This window comes from Clupea harengus, chromosome 11 (assembly GCF_900700415.2).
Source record: "Clupea harengus chromosome 11, Ch_v2.0.2, whole genome shotgun sequence".
Taxonomy (NCBI): Eukaryota; Metazoa; Chordata; class Actinopteri; order Clupeiformes; family Clupeidae; genus Clupea; species Clupea harengus.
Window position 1 is genome coordinate 29,020,950 of NC_045162.1, and position 17,588 is coordinate 29,038,537.

Here is a 17,588-nt window from a genome sequence, read left to right on the forward strand (position 1 = left end):
CTGGCTATGCAAGACTCATTGGGCCTCATGCAGCAACATTCTCTTATTTTTCTGTCAATAAATAAATAAATAAATAAATGAAATCAAACCCAGATTCACCAAACATTCTTAACCATTCAAATCTGCTCTACCCTGGTGTGCTGAATGATGAATCGCACTTGACCATAAATTGGAGGTGTGTGGCCAATTGTCTGTCATAAGCATAGGTAACACCCCCTCAACACTATAGGCAGGTGTTATGCTCTGGCACATACCCAACAATTGGAGAGATGCCGCCAAAAAAAGGCTGCAAGAACTTAAGCAACAGTGAAATTGACACACTGTTAAGTAAACTTCAATCAGTAACAGTCCAATTACTTTCAGAAATGTTGTATTTGGCAGAAGATGGATCTGCTTTTATATACTGTGAAGTGAAAGGTCATTTAGACAAACAAAATTCTGATGGCCTCACTAATCTGATATCTGTTCTATGGTTCAAACGGTGCCTCAATGCCTAGTGGCGTTTATCTACCATGTTTTATTTCTTCAAGGTCATGGATGTATGAAACAAAGACAAATCGATTTTCAAGAACAATATCTTACTATCCAATGATCTGCTTCATGCCTAGAGTGAAAGGAAATGGATTTATTTTTCATATAAAACAGCTAAAATACAAGACATACAAAAACAACTAAAGAATCTGATACGAGCTAATGTGAACCACATTAGATCACACAAGATCAACACTTCCTATTTGTCACAGTACATAACAAATACAAAAACATTTGTTTTGTGCATTCAGCAGACATGACAAAAATAATTTAACACACCTGACCAAAGTCCAAAACTTTTTTGTTTTTTTTTCCTGGTCATATGGTGAGTATGAGAAAACTGTTGATAACTGCTGATCGATGATTCCCAGTCTGCACTAGCTGTGGAAAGCTTTTGAGTGATGTGACTGGAAATGATTTCACACATCGCTTGGGTCCTCTGTACTCATGTGACCCCCTGTTCAGCCCAGCTCCTCGAGGGCCTTCCCCTGCTTCCTTGGCATCTTCTTACTGCTGGAGTCCTCCAGTTCCTTGTTCTTGTAGTAGTGAGGGGCCACCTCAAGCAGCCAGCTGCTGTCGATCTCAATCACCTGGGAGAGTTTGGGGAAAGAGATCAAAAGGATCAAAAACATGCTGTCTATCTGTCTCAATAACCTGGGAGAGTTTGGGGAAAGAAATCAAAACAGAAAAGGGATCAAAACATGAAGAATTATAATTAAGAAAACCTAGAAAAGTGATGGAAACAGAGTAATTAAAACTAGAAAGTGGTATTTTCATACATATGCAAATTCATATTTGCATGGTGGCCAAGTCTTCAGGAATGCAGATGTACATTTGATGAACTTATAAGTGCTCTGAATTCTGTTGCAAACTGTAATTTGTAAATACAAATTCCCAGTGAGTGATTATTATCCTTAAACTACTTTGAAAAGCACAACCACTTCCTTCAAGAAATGCATACAGTTATACAGAGTGGCTTGAGAAAGTATTCAACCCCCCTGAAAGTCACCATTTTCTCGATTACAAAAGATACTTCTGCATATTTTCCCAATTAGTATTGTCCTTGTGAACACCTAAAACTTAAATAAGTAATTTTTATACTAAAATGAACAATAAATGAATTAATAACATTGCATTCAACCCCTATACATTGATACTTGTTATTACTCGTTTAGAATGCTGCCGAATGTTCCACTGGTCTGAATGGGCCGCCCTTACGTTTGGAGGGCTGGTATTTCTTTAGAAGGGCCGCTACAAAAAATGAATGACCGTTGCCATTGGCAACAGGTTTTGTGCTTCCGATTCAGATCTTTCATATCATTCTGCATGTAGTCTGTTCACTTATCGTACAGGAACTATACATCATCCCTTTACCGATTTGATGCCATAACAGCCTAAAGTCTTTTGAAGCAAACAGCATCAGCTTTGCATAGTGTTTTCCCCATTGTTCTTAGATGAATTGGTATAGAACATCTAGCATAGGTTGATGTGATGGCGGTCATGGACTGTAGTGGGATGGCGGCCATGGACTGTAGTGCCACAGATTCTCCGTAGAAGTTTGATCAGGGCTTTCACTGAGCCATTCTAGAACCTTCACTTCACTGTCTTTGAGCCACACCAGTGTTGCTTTAGCCTTGTGCCTTGGGTAGTACCTACTGGTAGGTAATCCCTCTCCCAAAATTTAGTTTTACTTAACTGAAAAAGTTTTTTCTTGTGATACTGTGTAGAATATATTTCCATTTATTCTCCCCTCAATTCTAAAAAGAATTAATGCTTTAATGTGCTTCTTCTAAAACAAAGGGTCTTCTCGTCACCCTCCGATAGTTCAGTTTCATAGATAGCTCTTAAGATGGTGGACTCCTACACCTGTGACCTAATTCCAACCACTGAATGTTGTAGATTTTGGGGGGTGATGGCTGGACTGTAGTGGCCTCCCTCATCAGTTAATATCTTCCTTGGGGTGATGGCTGGACTGTAGTGGCCTCCCTCATCAGTTAATATCTTCCTTGGATGCTCGGTTTGGGGAAACAACCATTTCTACAAAGCATATGGATGGTGTGAGGCAATTGAAAGGTTCTTCTTATGGATCTAATAATTGGTCAAATATTTGGTCACTTGGTTATTTTCTTCACTTCAGCATTTGAATCATCTTGTCTCTTAGGTCTTCATTTCCTATTTAACAACCTGGCTGATGACCCAAAGACAGAGTTTTTATTATCCATAAAGACATATTTTGCTCGGCAGCGCCACGCTTATGGAACAGCCTCCCTGACCACGTAAGGGCAACGCAGACGCTGGACTCCTTTAAAGCTGGACTAAAAACATTTTTTATTCAGGAAGGCATTTCTGGCCTTGTGTTAAATCGTATGTTAAAATGTTAAAAAGTTTTCTATTATGCTTATGTTAATTCTTTTTTATTTTATTGTATTATTATAGTTAGTTTCTAATATGTTGGCACTCTGATATTCTTTTGAATGAAGAGTGCATTACAAATAAAATAAATTATTATTATTATTATCTATAGTTTTAATACTCGTGAGTAGTATTTAATTAGGATCGTTTATGGTCAAATAGGTGGCACGTCCATCATCTGTAAATAATTTGCATTCTGCTTTAAATCAAGATCTCAAAATGGTTTGACTACTTCAGCTTGTTGTGTGGTGTGGATCACATGATTATATTTCCTTAAAAAGGAATAAACCCAAGTCCTGCAGCTGAAAAAAATCTTCCAACTATTAATGCGGAGCTATTTTTTTCATTTCAAAGACCTACAAAAGGTCAAGAATAAACATGTTCAGGGGTGCAAAGAATGATGTGTCTAACTGTATCTAGTTGCACACACATGACAAAACCAATGGAAATACATAGCATAGCATAGCATAGCATAGCATAGCATACATCAATAAAACACAGCAGAAACAGGCAAATGCACAAGAAAGAAAAACAGTAAGATACGCACCTGTCTCATGAACTCTTTTGTGGTGAAGACAAGTTCGTGGTAGATGAGCCAGCGTGGCTGCTCCTCGAACAAGGAGCTGTTGGGGTGGACGTAGACCGTCTGCTGATGCTTCACTGTCTTGTAGCCGCCCTTGCTGAGTCGTGCTGTGTGGTAGAAGTATCCCGCCGTCACCGCCTACCACAGGGAGAGGACACAGAACCCAGATGAGTGCATAACAAACTGCTGTGAACCTACTGTGCATATGAGTATATGTGCATAGGAACACAAGCACATCTGCTGTGAACCTATTGTGCATATGAGTATATGTGCATAGGAACACAAGCACATCTGCTGTGAACCTACTGTGCATATGAGTATATGTGCATAGGAACACAAGCACATCTGCTGTGAACCTATTGTGCATATGAGTATATGTGCATAGGAAAACACAAGCACATCTGCACCTTGCGGATTGGTCCATAGTCTCCATCGGAGCTGCACACCTCCACCTCGATCCTGTCCATCAGACCTTCCAGCTGTTCACGGACGTCTCGCGCACGCTTCATGGAGCGGAACTGGATGAAGTTCTCGTAACACCACTGAGTGGAATAACCGCTCTCCACCCACTGCAGGGCCACAGAGAACAGCGGCGTTAGGATTATGTTCGTCACGGCACAAGAAAAAGCTCTTTTTTGAAGAACTAGTGTTATCTCTCTGCCATAGCCCTGCCTCTCTCAGTTTGCACAGAGTTAAAGTTGACATTTCAGTTTTCTTTACAGCGTCTCCCTGACAAGATGATCAACTTGTACACTGAACTACCTCTCTTAAATGTCACTTTAATGGGCGAGATTTTAATTAATTCATATTTTAAGAGAATATTCAATTAAGTATGATGACAGTGTGATTTTAGATACAAAATTATAATTAAATATAAATGAACGCAGACTAATCAAACTCTATGATGCCCCTTGACCCGATATGTCTGTCCAGCACTCTGCGGTGGCAATATTGGTTGGATATATGTGGCCAGGCTGCGTTGTGGGAATAGTTTCTGTTTCTCCCACTGCACGCTTGTTTGATGTGGCGCTAGCGTCAATGTTTTGGGCTGTATTGGTAGTTGGATGATAGGTTTGTAGCCTCATCTTGGAAATATTTGTATACATCAGTTTGTTTCCAAGTTTGAGATGGAGAATTCCAGAACTTCAGAAACAATCGCGCAAAAAAATCCCCGAAGGTTCATAACTGGTAAAATATTTCTAACCATAACTGTAAGAGGAAACTGTTCATTCAACTATAATATAAAAGAAAAAACATTGCGTTTGACCGAGGCGAAGCAAAGTTCTAAGGTACAGATTCTGTGGTGATATAAGCTGGATATACATATACACACAGACAGCAGTCTACCTTTCATGTCAATAAGAAACAAGAGTGATTCAAAATAACAATAATGGGAAAACAAATGGACCTATAAAAAATTCCAGCCCAATGGTGATATTTAGAAACATGTAGGATTGTTATACCACCAAATAAAGTGTGAATTAACAACGACACAAGAGTTAATAATGGTGGCATTTACAGGAGCAAGAGATTTGATGTAATTGAATAATGCCTGTCATTATTGTTATTACATCCCAATCACACACACACACACACACACACACACACACACACACACCTGAGTGTAGACATTTAGCAGCACCATATGGTCTCCACCTGGTACCACAAAGTTCTGGCGTGCATTATCGGCATGAACCACTTTGTCTTTGGGCCGATAGAAGATCGAGTTATTGACCGAGAGCATAGCAGCAATGGTCAGTACCTCTTCTGAACACTTATACCTGGGGAAACAACAGACTTTGTAAACACAATGTTACGCGACAAAGCCCAGCTTACAAATCTTTGCAAAAAGCAAGGTGTTCATTTCATTTCTAGCAAACATGCATTTCTCAACGAGCCATTGTTTCATGCACCATGGCACAGCCAAAAGACACTTCTGTTCGTACTCACTGTTCAGAGGCCAAGATCATTTTGCTCAGCATGGGGTCCACTGGGAGCTCAGCCATTCTCCTGCCGAGCTGGGAGGATAGAAGGCACTAGTTTAGCTCTGAACTCAGGTGGAATTCACCTCTTCACCGATTCACCTACTCAAGGTGCTGCTGGTGTTTTTAATAAGGCAATTAGAGGGGACATGTGGACATTTCTTTTTGAACGTTGTCCATTATCAACAATGTTTTTGGGGCTGCATTTTATTCCTTAAGTGCTCTTGTTCCTTGGTGAGCTCTCCAAGATGGACATGTTAGTCCTTAAGTGCTCTTGTACCTTGGTGAGCTCTCCAAGATGGACATGTTAGTCCTTAAGTGCTCTTGTACCTTGGTGAGCTCTCCAAGATGGACGTGTTAGTCCTTAAGTGCTCCTGTACCTTGGTGAGATGGACATGTTAGTCCTTAAGTGCTCTTGTACCTTGGTGAGCTCTCCAAGATGGACATGTTACTCCTTAAGTGCTCGTGTGAGCTCTCCAAGATGGACATGTTAGTCCTTAAGTGCTTGTGTTCCTTGGTGAGCTCTCCAAGATGGACATGTTAGTCCTTAAGTGCTCGTGTACCTTGGTGAGCTCTCCAAGATGGACATGTTAGTCCTTAAGTGCTCCTGTACCTTGGTGAGCTCTCCAAGATGGTTGAGGGCCCCCAGGGCGTAGAGCTGCTCCAGGGCCAGAACAAGGGTCTCATGAGGAGGTGGGTCCATGAAGTCAAAGTGGATCAGGTCATTAATTCCTAATGAAAAAGAGGACAAATTCCTGTCAAACTAAAGAGATTCATCTAAAAAGACCAAAAAAAAAACCCTCTCTACCAAAGGAGACAATACATTCTTTGCATTCAGAAACCGTGCCTGTGCTAAGCAGGACAGCAAGTTGAAGATATTGCCTCTGCTGCAATGGAACTAATCAAGAAAAACTAAAATAACAAGCAATAACAGCAAGCAAAGCTGCTGGAATCCTACTGTATTTGTTCTGATTAATCTTTTTCTCCCGTGAAATGCGAAAAGTAAAAACCATAAGTCTGACCATAGATTCCAAATTGGTGAAATGACTTGTGCAACTGAAGTTATTTATTATTACATATTTTATGTGTTTATTTATTATTACATATTTTTGCCTGTAGGGGAGCGCTATAACAAACACATTTAGGTTTTCGCTCATATCACGGGAACCGTATGGGTTAGAACAAAAACATGTTTTCTCTGATTCCTTTAAAGCTAACCCCCTCATTCCAATCAATTTCTGCCAGACAAATTTTCTCCGTAATCAATTGGGACTACGCCAACTTCTGCCCCTGAAATTTCCCAACATTTCAATTTAATGAAAAGGACGGGAAAACAAACCAAATCTGAAGTCCTTCAAGTGTGTATCACAAAATTTGGTGTACATCATCTCCAGACCATCCAGATTGAAAATTAGCCAGTATCATAAATTGGCCATGGCAATGTCATGGCAATGTCTTGTAAAGGTTCGAATATAACCAAACTTGACACACAATCTTTGGATGCACACCACATTTCATGGTAAACAATACCCTGACATTTCCTAAAGTGACAATGTCTTCTTTCACCTGTTGAAGCTTCTTAATTCTTCAATCTTTTGCCACGTTGCACCTGCTGGTTGGGCCCTGTTGATCGTTGCTAGCGGTTTTATTTGGTAACTATAACTGCAGTATACAATGCTGACATTTTTTCATCTAAATTCGAGTATAATACTGTAATATTATATAGCTGCCATGATGATCTCACCCAAGCTCTTGAGCAGCAACACCACATTGCCGAGATTGGTCCTTTGAATCTCTGGGATCGTTGATTCCTCCATCTCATGCTTGAAGGCCCAGGCTGTGTAGAGACGGAAGCATTTCCCAGCAGCCACTCTGCCTGCTCTTCCTGCCCGCTGATTGGCTGAAGCCTACAGTGGTAGATTACTACTGAGAATCCAATCAGGATATTTAACTGCACACAAATAACTAGCAAATCTGGTTCAAATCTGAATCCTCGTTTCATCAATTTTATAGTTTGTCTTCAGATTTGATTCTAATCAACTACAATCACTTCTTTCCATGATCTTGTTCATAAAGTCAACCAGTTTGACCATTTTTACCTCCATTCAAAAATGCCTTTTAAACTTCAACATTAGCTGGAATTTGTGTTCCTCTTAGATAACAAGAAAAAACTATAAGCACACATGTACACATTTTAAGCATTTCCAAAACTGGTCTTTTGAAAAGCTGCCATGGGAGTTACAACGTATTGCTCCTCCAATGCTCCAAAGACTTTGAGTTGGTACATTTCTTTGAAATAATAAATTGCCATCCCATTTAAGTTCAAGCGAATAAAGGTTTGTTTACCCGTGAACACGGCGTGACGATGAGGGACTCCATGCCAGTGCGAGCGTTATAGCTCTTCTGCTTACAGAAGCCCGGGTCAATCACATAGATGATGCCATCAATAGTGAGAGAAGTCTCTGCAATGTTGGTGGCTACCACCACCTACGAGATACACACAAACACAAACACAAACAGACGCATAAAGCAGTGCACATGCTCAGAAGGGTGGCTACTAGCTATTGGTTGACCCCGCAGGTCGGGCGGGTTTGGGTAAGTGGAATAGAAAAGACTGCAGGTTTGGGTAAGTGGAATAGAAAAGACTGCAGATTTGGATTGGTTGGGTAAAAAAAGCTACAAAGGAGAATAATTCCACAACTTGCCTTGCGAGCACCAGGTGGAGTTGGGTTGAAGATCTTGGCCTGCATGTCCGAGGGCAGGTTGGCATAGATGGGCAGGACCATGAGCTCAGATATCTTGGACCCCAGGCGCCGACAGCGATCCTGTAGCAGCTCACAGCAGGCCTCAATTTCCTCCTGAGAATACACAATAAGGTCAGGGTTCAGATGTGCCCTGAGAATACACAATAAGGTCAGGGTTCAGATGTGCCCTGAGAATACACGATAAGGTCAGGGTTCAGATGTGCCCTGATAATACAACAATAAGGTCAGGGTTCAGATGTGCCCTGGTAATACACATTAAGGTCAGGGTTCAGATGTGCCCTGGTAATACACTATAAGGTCAGGGTTCAGATGTGCCCTGGTAATACACATTAAGGTCAGGGTTCAGATGTGCCCTGGTAATACACATTAAGGTCAGGGTTCAGATGTGCCCTGATAATACACAATAAGGTCAGGGTTCAGATGTGCCCTGATAATACACAATAAGGTCAGGGTTCAGATGTGCCCTGATAATACACGATAAGGTCAGGGTTCAGATGTGCCCTGATCTGAAGTACCTGGTCTTAAACAGAATTTAACGTTGAATACAAATGAACTGCCATACTACACATTTTCAAAGAAATCAAGATGTTGAAATCCATGAGCAGCTAACCTTTACTGGCCATATTTCTTCTTCTATTTATACACCTTGTGTTTTAATATTGGGCCATGCCTGCCTGTCAAGAGGACTGTACATAACTCCCTGTGCAATGGCACTCAAATGATTCAAAATTCTATCACCTCTCAATAATTACATTACTTTTAAGTTCACAAGTAGAGTATTTTTCTCTTATAACAATCAAAAACAAATACTTTAGAAAATACTGTATTGAAAATACAGGCCTCAATGTAGAAACTCAATGCAACAAAAGTGCAGTCAATTCTAAAACACAATTCTATAGAAATTAAAGTAGCCTCAAAGTAGCCTTTGTATATACATACGACATAATGTCACACCAGCTTTGACAGAAAACAACCCCACAATCCCAATGTCCACACTCAAGCATGGATCCTAGATGCCGGCTAGCTAAACATTGTCGCTTTGGACAAAAGTGTCTGCTAAATGACTAGATGTAAATGTAAATTTTCCACAACATTTCGATCTTCCATCAGTTGAATCCATCACAATGTTGGCTACAACGTCGTTTAACATTTGAAACACTAACTGAATAACTAAGTAGCCAGCCCCATCTTCCTTCTCCGTGTTTGGATGATGGTCATTACTTTAACGTGTGTGATATGATAAAGAATGAACGGAGATACCTCGTCACAAACACTTACTTTTGGAATTGGCCCGTTCACTCCACCTATTTTCTTTTTGTGAGTGTGGCAGACTGGGAAGGTTACAGTTCCCTTTGAAAGGCCCAGTACATCAGTATGGTATATCTAGGTCTTATTTCAAAAACAGCAAGGAGAAACTCCTTTAATGACCCCTTTAATAAACTAACATTGATGGTGCCATCACCTTGTGGCAAGATGTCCCAGTCTATACTATCTTCCTCCATGGTCCCGAGGTAGCGGGTCAAACTTGTAGATGACCCTGTTTATCCAGTGTGAAATGTTATATTTTGTATGTCAAATGTGGTACAAAGGACCTTTAATATTAGATACTAAGAATTGTATTTTGTTAAAACAAAAGACTTTTATTTTGTTAATGTGACCTGTGACCAGGATGTTTAGAAGTGAAAAGGTGGATGTTGAGAGGTGAAAAGGTTGCCCGCTGAAAAGTCACTGTGAGTTAGTACTCTTGACGGTTTAAGGTTCGCTACTCTACTAAAAGAGATGACAAGCTCTTACGGTGTTCACGGTAATGTGTTTTATACAGTTTAATAAACGCAACAGTTTTATAACATCTGTCGTCGAGCCATCATTTGGTAGAGATAGCTACAAAACCACCTCTTCCACTAGCTGTGCTGAAGAGCTTCAGACCCGCCTGCTCTGCCATTGCCCTACGGCGCAGTTTCACCCCAAACTTGTATAAACATAACACTTTTCTTTTCCTTCTAACTCGGTCACTGAAGCCTAGGTCTTCCCCTAAACTTGCTTCAATCTCCCTTCAGCTATCTAGTCCTTTCCCTCATAGTTAGTCACTTTGGGGGGGGGGGGGGAATCGTCACATTAATAAATGCAAATGTAATGAAAAAAGACAAACTTTCAAAATAAAAACTTTCAGATGAGTTCATAATATTTGCCAATCCTCACCTGCCCTGTTAGAAAGACCAGTACATCACCAGTGGGCTGTGTGACGTGGATCTGCAGCACGGACACAACGCACGCCTCCAGATAATCCGCTTCTGGAGCCTGATGGCAGAAAAGAGAAAAAGACAGTTTTCATTTTGACAGCCATTTTAAATTAGGTCATAGTCTTATAAGATGGAAATACAAATGTATTTTAGTCGCAATTAGTGACTTGAAACATTTTTAATTTGAGTCTAGTTTTAGTCAATAAAGACTGGCTATATTTTAGTTTACTTTAAGTCATCAGCCTATGTAGTAAATGTAAAATGTATGGAATGTCATATTAAGACACATTATATGCAAAAAAAACATAGATTCTTTTCTGAAACCAAAACATATTATCTATCAAATAAATAAATGGTGTCTACGAATAAAATAAAAAAAAAATTGGATCATTAACAGAGCATTTTATAAAGTAAAGTAAAGAAAGGAAAATGCATTGGGATTATGGGAGGAAGGCCATGTGGCACAAGCTAGGAATACTACAAGTGTCACAAACACTCACATCTAGCCTCTGTTTCATTAAGTAACATTCATTCACTAACTGGAAATTCAATGTTAATTTTTTGCGGGATACCCGGGGAGCTCGGCCTTCTAAAGATTGAGCTGAAGATTAAAGAGCTGGAAATTAAAACATCTGAATATAACATTTAAAAAAATTATAAATATATGTTATATATGTAAACTCAAATCTGTATATGAAAAGGCCAAGTTATTTTGTCAAAAAAGTGTTCTTATGACATTCTGATGGTCCTACAAATTAATTTTGATATAGAATCCTCAAGAGGTACGCCCACTTTAAATCAATTTTCTTCTGAATTCTGATGTATTTGCTGACCAGTCCTAACTTATAAAGTGACCGGTGTTGTGGTGTTGGGTTACACATTACATTTGTGTCACACTTCTCAGAAGGGTTAGGGTCTGACTGGCCTTTCCTGTTGTCTCACTGCAGTTTACTTAGCCTTCCCGTCCAGCCCACTTCCGTGATGCTGTTGGACCAACATGCCTTAGGCATGCTGCTCTAGGCCTTGGTAGCCAAGCCCTCCCTCCAAGTCATGCTGGGGAAAGTTGTACGGCATGACTAAGGCATGTTGGGGGAGGCCCCAGCTTACTGATATAGGGCTACTCTAATATGTCATATTTATATGTAATAAATAATATGTCTGTTTATGAACTTGCTACGAACTCTTATGACTTATAACGCCAATGGCTGTTATATCATTGTTCTCCAATATTCTAACCTATATTTAGTATACATATATATAGTAGAAGAGAGACAATGCAAACTGGTGCTGTATAAATTCATATATTTTATCTCTAAAAATTGAAAGCCATGCACCTGATATCCTAAACTTCAGCGCCACAAATGTCCACAAATTAGAGAGCCTGTGTCTTAGACTCTGGTTAATGTCAGGACTAAACAGCTCAGCTCAGTAAATGGCAGAGTCAATGAACCAATACAAGTGACCTTATTGCACTCTGTTTGGAGCACCATTACCAAACCAGGCCTTCCCCCATGAGTAACAAACAGTAATATTACCTTGGTGTAGTAGATGTCCACAGGGAAACGTCGTCCAGGGATCCTGAAGACGGGCGCATCATCGAAGAAGCAGGAGAAACGCTCTGTGTCCAGCGTGGCACTGGCCACCAGCACCTTCAGGTCGCCACGGAAACGGGCGATGTCTTTTATGAGGCCAAACAGGATGTCTGTGTGGAGGGTGCGCTCGTGGGCTTCATCAATAATGACCACGCTAGATGGAACAGAGAGGATGAGGAGGGTGAGCACATTATGACCTCACTAGAGGATGAAGAGGATGAGGAGGGTGAGCACATTATGACTGACATGAGTGCATTACAGTAACGTTGAGAATGAGCTTCAACATTCCATTTACCCATCGAGCTTTCGTGAGTTTTCACAGTACAACTCTCAAAGTAGGGTAGCATAGGGCTGCACTATATAGCAGAAAACATCACAATCAAATATTACATATCAGCTGATATCAATAATTATTAGGGGTCCAAAGAGATCAATAAAATAAAATGACAGAATTACAGGGGTGCCATAATAAGCAAGTTCATGTTTTCTCTGGAAACCGTGTGGGTTTCCACAAAATCCTCAGATTCCTTGAAAGCTCCCAAATCTAATGCACTCGCCCTCCAACATTCCAATATTGGTATTAGTCTTAAGGCCATATTTGAACATTTCAAACTCCCGCAAATTACCTGAATATAATACAAAATATTTTAGTTTGATTCTCTGTGTGCGTTCTAGCTCTATACAAAATCTTCTGTACTGTAGACGCAAGTTTATCTGTGAGAAAGAGATATTATATATGCCCACATATATACATACCTATAGCTGGCAAGATCTGGCTCTGTGAGAAACTCTCTCAAAAGCATGCCATCCGTCATGTACTTTAATACGGTCCGTTCTGATGTGCAGTCCTCAAAACGAATACTGTAACCCACCTACAAAATGAAAAAAAGTTATTTCTGTCTTTTCTGTAACTGCCTACATGTTTTCTCTAACTCATACCTTGGAAGTAGTAAATGACACCATACTGTTGCTTTAAGTTTAGAACACAACGTAGTAATCCATCAAAAAGCTGAAAAGGAACGGAGCAAACTTCACCTCGTTCCCCAGCTTCACTCCAACTTCTTGCGCCACTCGAGCTGCCACAGACATGGCTGCTACTCGACGAGGCTGAGTGCAGCCGATCTTCAAACCTCCATTATTATATCCCTGTCAAACAAAAACACACTTAATGAATAAGCAGAAGCACTCCCGTTTCTAAAAAAAACAGTCACCTTCCTGAACTCACCTCCTCCATTAGATACTGAGGGATCTGCGTCGTCTTGCCAGAGCCAGTTTCCCCCTCGATAATGAGCACTTGGTGCTGCTCGATGGCTGACAGTAGGTCTTGGCGATAGGGAAAGACAGGCAAGCTCCGCCTAACCTCCTGAATGGACTGCATCTGTTGGTCTGCCTGAGAGAGCTGTGGCTCCCCGTCCTCCTTTGGAGACCACAGACATACACAACAACAAGTACATCAAATATTAGAAATTACCATGTGTTTGCATTATAAAACTTTTAACATTTAAAAGATATAAAGAGTTAACATGCCAATGGTCCAGGATTCACCTTTACACAATTTCAGTGTAGTTTGGCAAAATTGTGTTAGTGTTCCCAGTTCTTATTTTGTATCAGCCAAACAGTGACATCTTCTGCTTGTTATTTCTGAATAGGGCTGAACGATTTGGGAAAAAAGTGGCTTTGCCACTGTGCATTTAAGTAATTTAAAAAAAGTCATTTTCAGTATAAACACTAGGCATGCACTTTTTAAACACTGTGTGCAAAATGTACCATCTTAAAATCTTTCTTTTTTTTTTTTTAGACCACGTTTTTTTAATCGCGAACGTTGCGCTTAGAAAATCGCGTTCTATCATATCGTGATTAAATCGCAAATGCAATTAATCGGTCAGCCCTATTTCTGAACCCCACAGAGTCTTTCAGTTCTTGCATTGTTATATAAATAATATCATTTTTTGAGGCTAATATAAGTTAAATGAGGCTCTTCTGTTTGGAACGTGTCCGATATCTCCGCAGTGAAAACCAACCGACGTTTACACACAAATACATTTTATGTTCACTTGTGTTAGCCATCATAAATCCTGCTTTTGTTGTGTCAAGGTGACATTTTGACCATTTCTCATTGGCAAAAAGCAATGTAATGACACTTTCTGGGTCGACAACAGTCTTAACAAACTTCTTCTCAATAAGCTTTTTTTTGTTCTCTTTCCTAATTCTAATACAGTGACATGCGTTGCCACTTGAGGCTACTTTCAAAATGGAGGCCCAGTAAGCTCCTGTCTGTGGGATGAGAAAGGTTGACAAGCAAGAGTTTGATGGTTTCATGATCTTCAACGTTTAGCACCGTGGCACAAAATGTGTCGATTTACGCTAGAAAATAAATGACTTGACTTTTGCAGTTTTGTGCAACATTATGTAAGATTTGTCACCTTAATGTCTTTAGTGCTCTTAAAACAGACCTTTTCTGCTAGTGTTCCTTTCATGGTGATGGCACTGGTGACGAAGTTGATCATTTCATCCTCCTCCAGCACTAACTGGTACTTGTCATGCTCCTCTTTCAGCCGACGCTCCCTCTCCTCCTTGGCGCCAAAGTGCAGAGTTGCCGTAGCAACACGCGCCTCCTCCCAGCGGCTCTGCTCTCCCCCAGCTTCATGGCCCCCTTCTTCAAGATCCAGGAGATCCCGTTCAGGAGGGTTCTAATGAATGACACAAAAAGATATACGTTTATATTTGAACTATGAACCTATTCCAATGAACAGAAATAGTAAAGAGTGCTGATGTTCCTCATGTGTTCCTCATGTGTGCCAATAGCACCTTTGTCCTGATCTCCTCTGGCATGTAGTAGCGGTTCTTCCTCTCTTCTTTCTCCCTGGCTCCTGCTTTCTTGTAGTCTTTGGCCAGATCCCTGACGGTGCGCTTGTAGTCCAGCTCTTTTCTCTCCCGCTCAGAGAGGTGGTCAGTAGAGAAGAGATACTCTTCATCAGCTATCTCAGCCTCCAGGTCTTCTAATTTCTCAGCTTCACGTTTCTTTAGGTACTCAAAGCGTGACTGCTTCCTCAACTCAGGAAGCTTGGGGACAGAGAAAGGAAGAAAGAAAGAGACATCATGATATTGCAATAGAATCATACATACACATTCTGTTAACGACTACATGTATATTTGCATAAGGGATTCCTTATTTTACCATTTTCCGCTGGTCATCCTCTGCCATCCTAAGTCTTTTCTGAGCTTCCTCGTAAGCCTGAGGTTAAAAGAAATCCGCTTTAAACATTTTAGAATTTAGTTTCACATTTAATTGTACATGTCAGACAATGATATTCAAAGCAAAGTGATTTACATAGGTTAAATGTAAATAAGTAGGGTTGCCAATTTCTAGAACCAACCTTAAAAAAGACTACAAAACACCATGTAACCACAGGTAAATAGCAACAGTAAGTAACAGTACCTTTTTATCTGTCCTCTCCATAATACCTCGGGTCTTCTGCTTGTCTTTCAACTTCACACGTTCCGCAAAGGCATCTCTTTCCTCCAGGTCCTCCTGCCGCTCCCGCTCTTCCTTCTCCCAATCCTCCTCTGGGTCTTCCTTATCCTCTTTGCTCTGTGTTTTGGAGAGCATCTGGCCACTTTGAGGAACATTAGGAAAACAACATGGTTAGGAATGAATCCTACAAGTGGTTGTACCAATACTTTTCAAACCGGATAGTGACGCTTGGGTGGGTGGTGGGTGGCTTTTCATTTGTCTCTCAAAGTAAAGCATGAATCCATGGGTACAATATGAATCCTGTAGGCTATGCACTAAATACATGAATTCAATGAAACTGAATTGAGTCATATTTCCAGGTATGTACAATGCAATAGTGATGGCACACTGAGTGGAAACCAGCAGACTACCTGGACCTCAACTTGTCTGAAAGTGCAGTATATTAACCTTACAAATGAATCAGAAAAGTGGGAAAAGGGGAAACAAACTATTAACATTATTAAAACTCACAAGGCCCTATTAAAGAAGAGGTATCAGGGTGGCAGTTCTTGTTTACTTGGTGCCTTGAGTGTCCACATGTTTCATCCTTCCACACCCACCTCATTCATGATCACCTCAACCACTACACTCATTCAAAAAGGTCAACCTGGGCTGTGTGTTCCCCATCCTTCGCAAGATATTTCTCCATTTTTAGTCATTTCCCAGAGGTTCCGCTATATGCAGCAGCGGTGCATCAGCACTACTGGGGAAATTTCACACGATATTTTTCATAGCGAAACGTGACTTACATTAGCAAGCTAAATATCTCTTTACACTGGCCCTGAGCGCTCAACGCACTGCAACTTCAGAAAAACTTCAGCAAATAGACAAAACACAAGCAAATTAAGAAATAATCGCCATCAATTTGGCTACAATTGCGCAGCATTTAGAAAATGTGCTGCAAATTCAAACAACACATTACAGAAACGCGCAGCAAATTTAGAGACTAGACTACACAACACATCACAGAAATGCACTGCAATTACATCGAACGACAACAGAAGTGATTGCAGCAGACACTTAAAAGTAATGAACGCGTCTGGATTTTGGTCGCGTCTGGTTAACTGCTGACTGAGCACTTACTTCAGGTCACACAAATTAGACTCTCTCTTCCCAGACGCTTGAGTCTTTCAAAGGGTTTAACCTCTTAAAACAGATTTAGACAACCCACTTATGGTCTACTGTTCTAATCTAGCTCCGTGAACACCAAACGACCACTTGGCCTGACACAACCACACATCACTGCATCATGATGTTTCTGAGGAATAAGAGACCTGGTTGAGGAATAACTGATTTAGGTGAGCCAACCTTTCCTTCTCCTCTTCACTGGATGAGCTGCTCTCCTGTTGTTTCTGTCTGATGTGCTTCCTCTTCTTCCCTTTCTCCTTCTCTTTCTCTTTCTCCTTCCCTTTCTTCTCCTTCTTTCCTTTCTCCTGGGTTACTTCTCCATCACTGTCGCTCTCCTCCAGCAGAGTGTAGGTCAGGTTTTTTCGCTCAATTTCTTGCACATGCCGCTCCAGAGCTCGAGCTGGTTTTTCCACTATCTGTTTCCGTGGCACCTGAAAATAAAACATGTTAAAAGATCTAACAAACAAACGTGTGGGTCTACTACTGCCTTGAGAGGTCATTCTGGAACTGACATGGGACTGGAACTGGTACTATCTACAGCCACGTCTTCCAGTAATAATGACTCAGAGGTTACAAGTCTTTGGAACGGGTGATTTTTACAAACATCGGTTCATTTCGACACCTGTACCTGTGTTCAAGTATAAAAATGACACCTACTTTGGGAGAAAGCGCATGATGTCATAATTGCCTTTTTTCCTTAATACATACTTACTACATAAGTAAACTAACATTTTCATATTGTTACCAATACGTTCTCCACTTGGCCTTCTGCTTGTTTTCGTATTGTTACCAATAGGTTCTCCGCTAGGCCTTCTGCTTGTTTTCTCACTGTTGTCTGCAG

The 17,588-nt window shown here is 40.7% G+C and overlaps 1 protein-coding gene across 3 annotated transcripts in view; it reads right to left on the bottom strand.

Annotated features, from left to right (window-relative positions):
* Window positions 1-605: 605 nt before the first annotated feature.
* Window positions 606-17,588, bottom strand: part of dhx16 (DEAH (Asp-Glu-Ala-His) box polypeptide 16) — a 36,921-nt gene continuing 19,938 nt past the window's right edge. For all 3 annotated transcript variants that reach the window (XM_031576772.1, XM_031576770.1, XM_031576771.2), the window contains 19 exons: window positions 16,928-17,178; window positions 15,545-15,722; window positions 15,284-15,340; window positions 14,914-15,168; window positions 14,559-14,795; window positions 13,331-13,522; window positions 13,141-13,251; window positions 12,862-12,977; window positions 12,049-12,259; window positions 10,473-10,571; window positions 8,214-8,366; window positions 7,855-7,995; window positions 7,253-7,415; window positions 6,122-6,240; window positions 5,477-5,544; window positions 5,145-5,307; window positions 3,934-4,095; window positions 3,491-3,664; window positions 606-1,121 (listed from right to left, as the gene is read on the bottom strand). In XM_031576772.1, coding sequence (XP_031432632.1) covers window positions 993-1,121; window positions 3,491-3,664; window positions 3,934-4,095; window positions 5,145-5,307; window positions 5,477-5,544; window positions 6,122-6,240; window positions 7,253-7,415; window positions 7,855-7,995; window positions 8,214-8,366; window positions 10,473-10,571; window positions 12,049-12,259; window positions 12,862-12,977; window positions 13,141-13,251; window positions 13,331-13,522; window positions 14,559-14,795; window positions 14,914-15,168; window positions 15,284-15,340; window positions 15,545-15,722; window positions 16,928-17,178 — 2,979 coding nt within the window. In that variant the 3' untranslated portion in view covers window positions 606-992. The remainder of the gene's footprint in view (window positions 1,122-3,490; window positions 3,665-3,933; window positions 4,096-5,144; window positions 5,308-5,476; window positions 5,545-6,121; window positions 6,241-7,252; window positions 7,416-7,854; window positions 7,996-8,213; window positions 8,367-10,472; window positions 10,572-12,048; window positions 12,260-12,861; window positions 12,978-13,140; window positions 13,252-13,330; window positions 13,523-14,558; window positions 14,796-14,913; window positions 15,169-15,283; window positions 15,341-15,544; window positions 15,723-16,927; window positions 17,179-17,588) is intronic.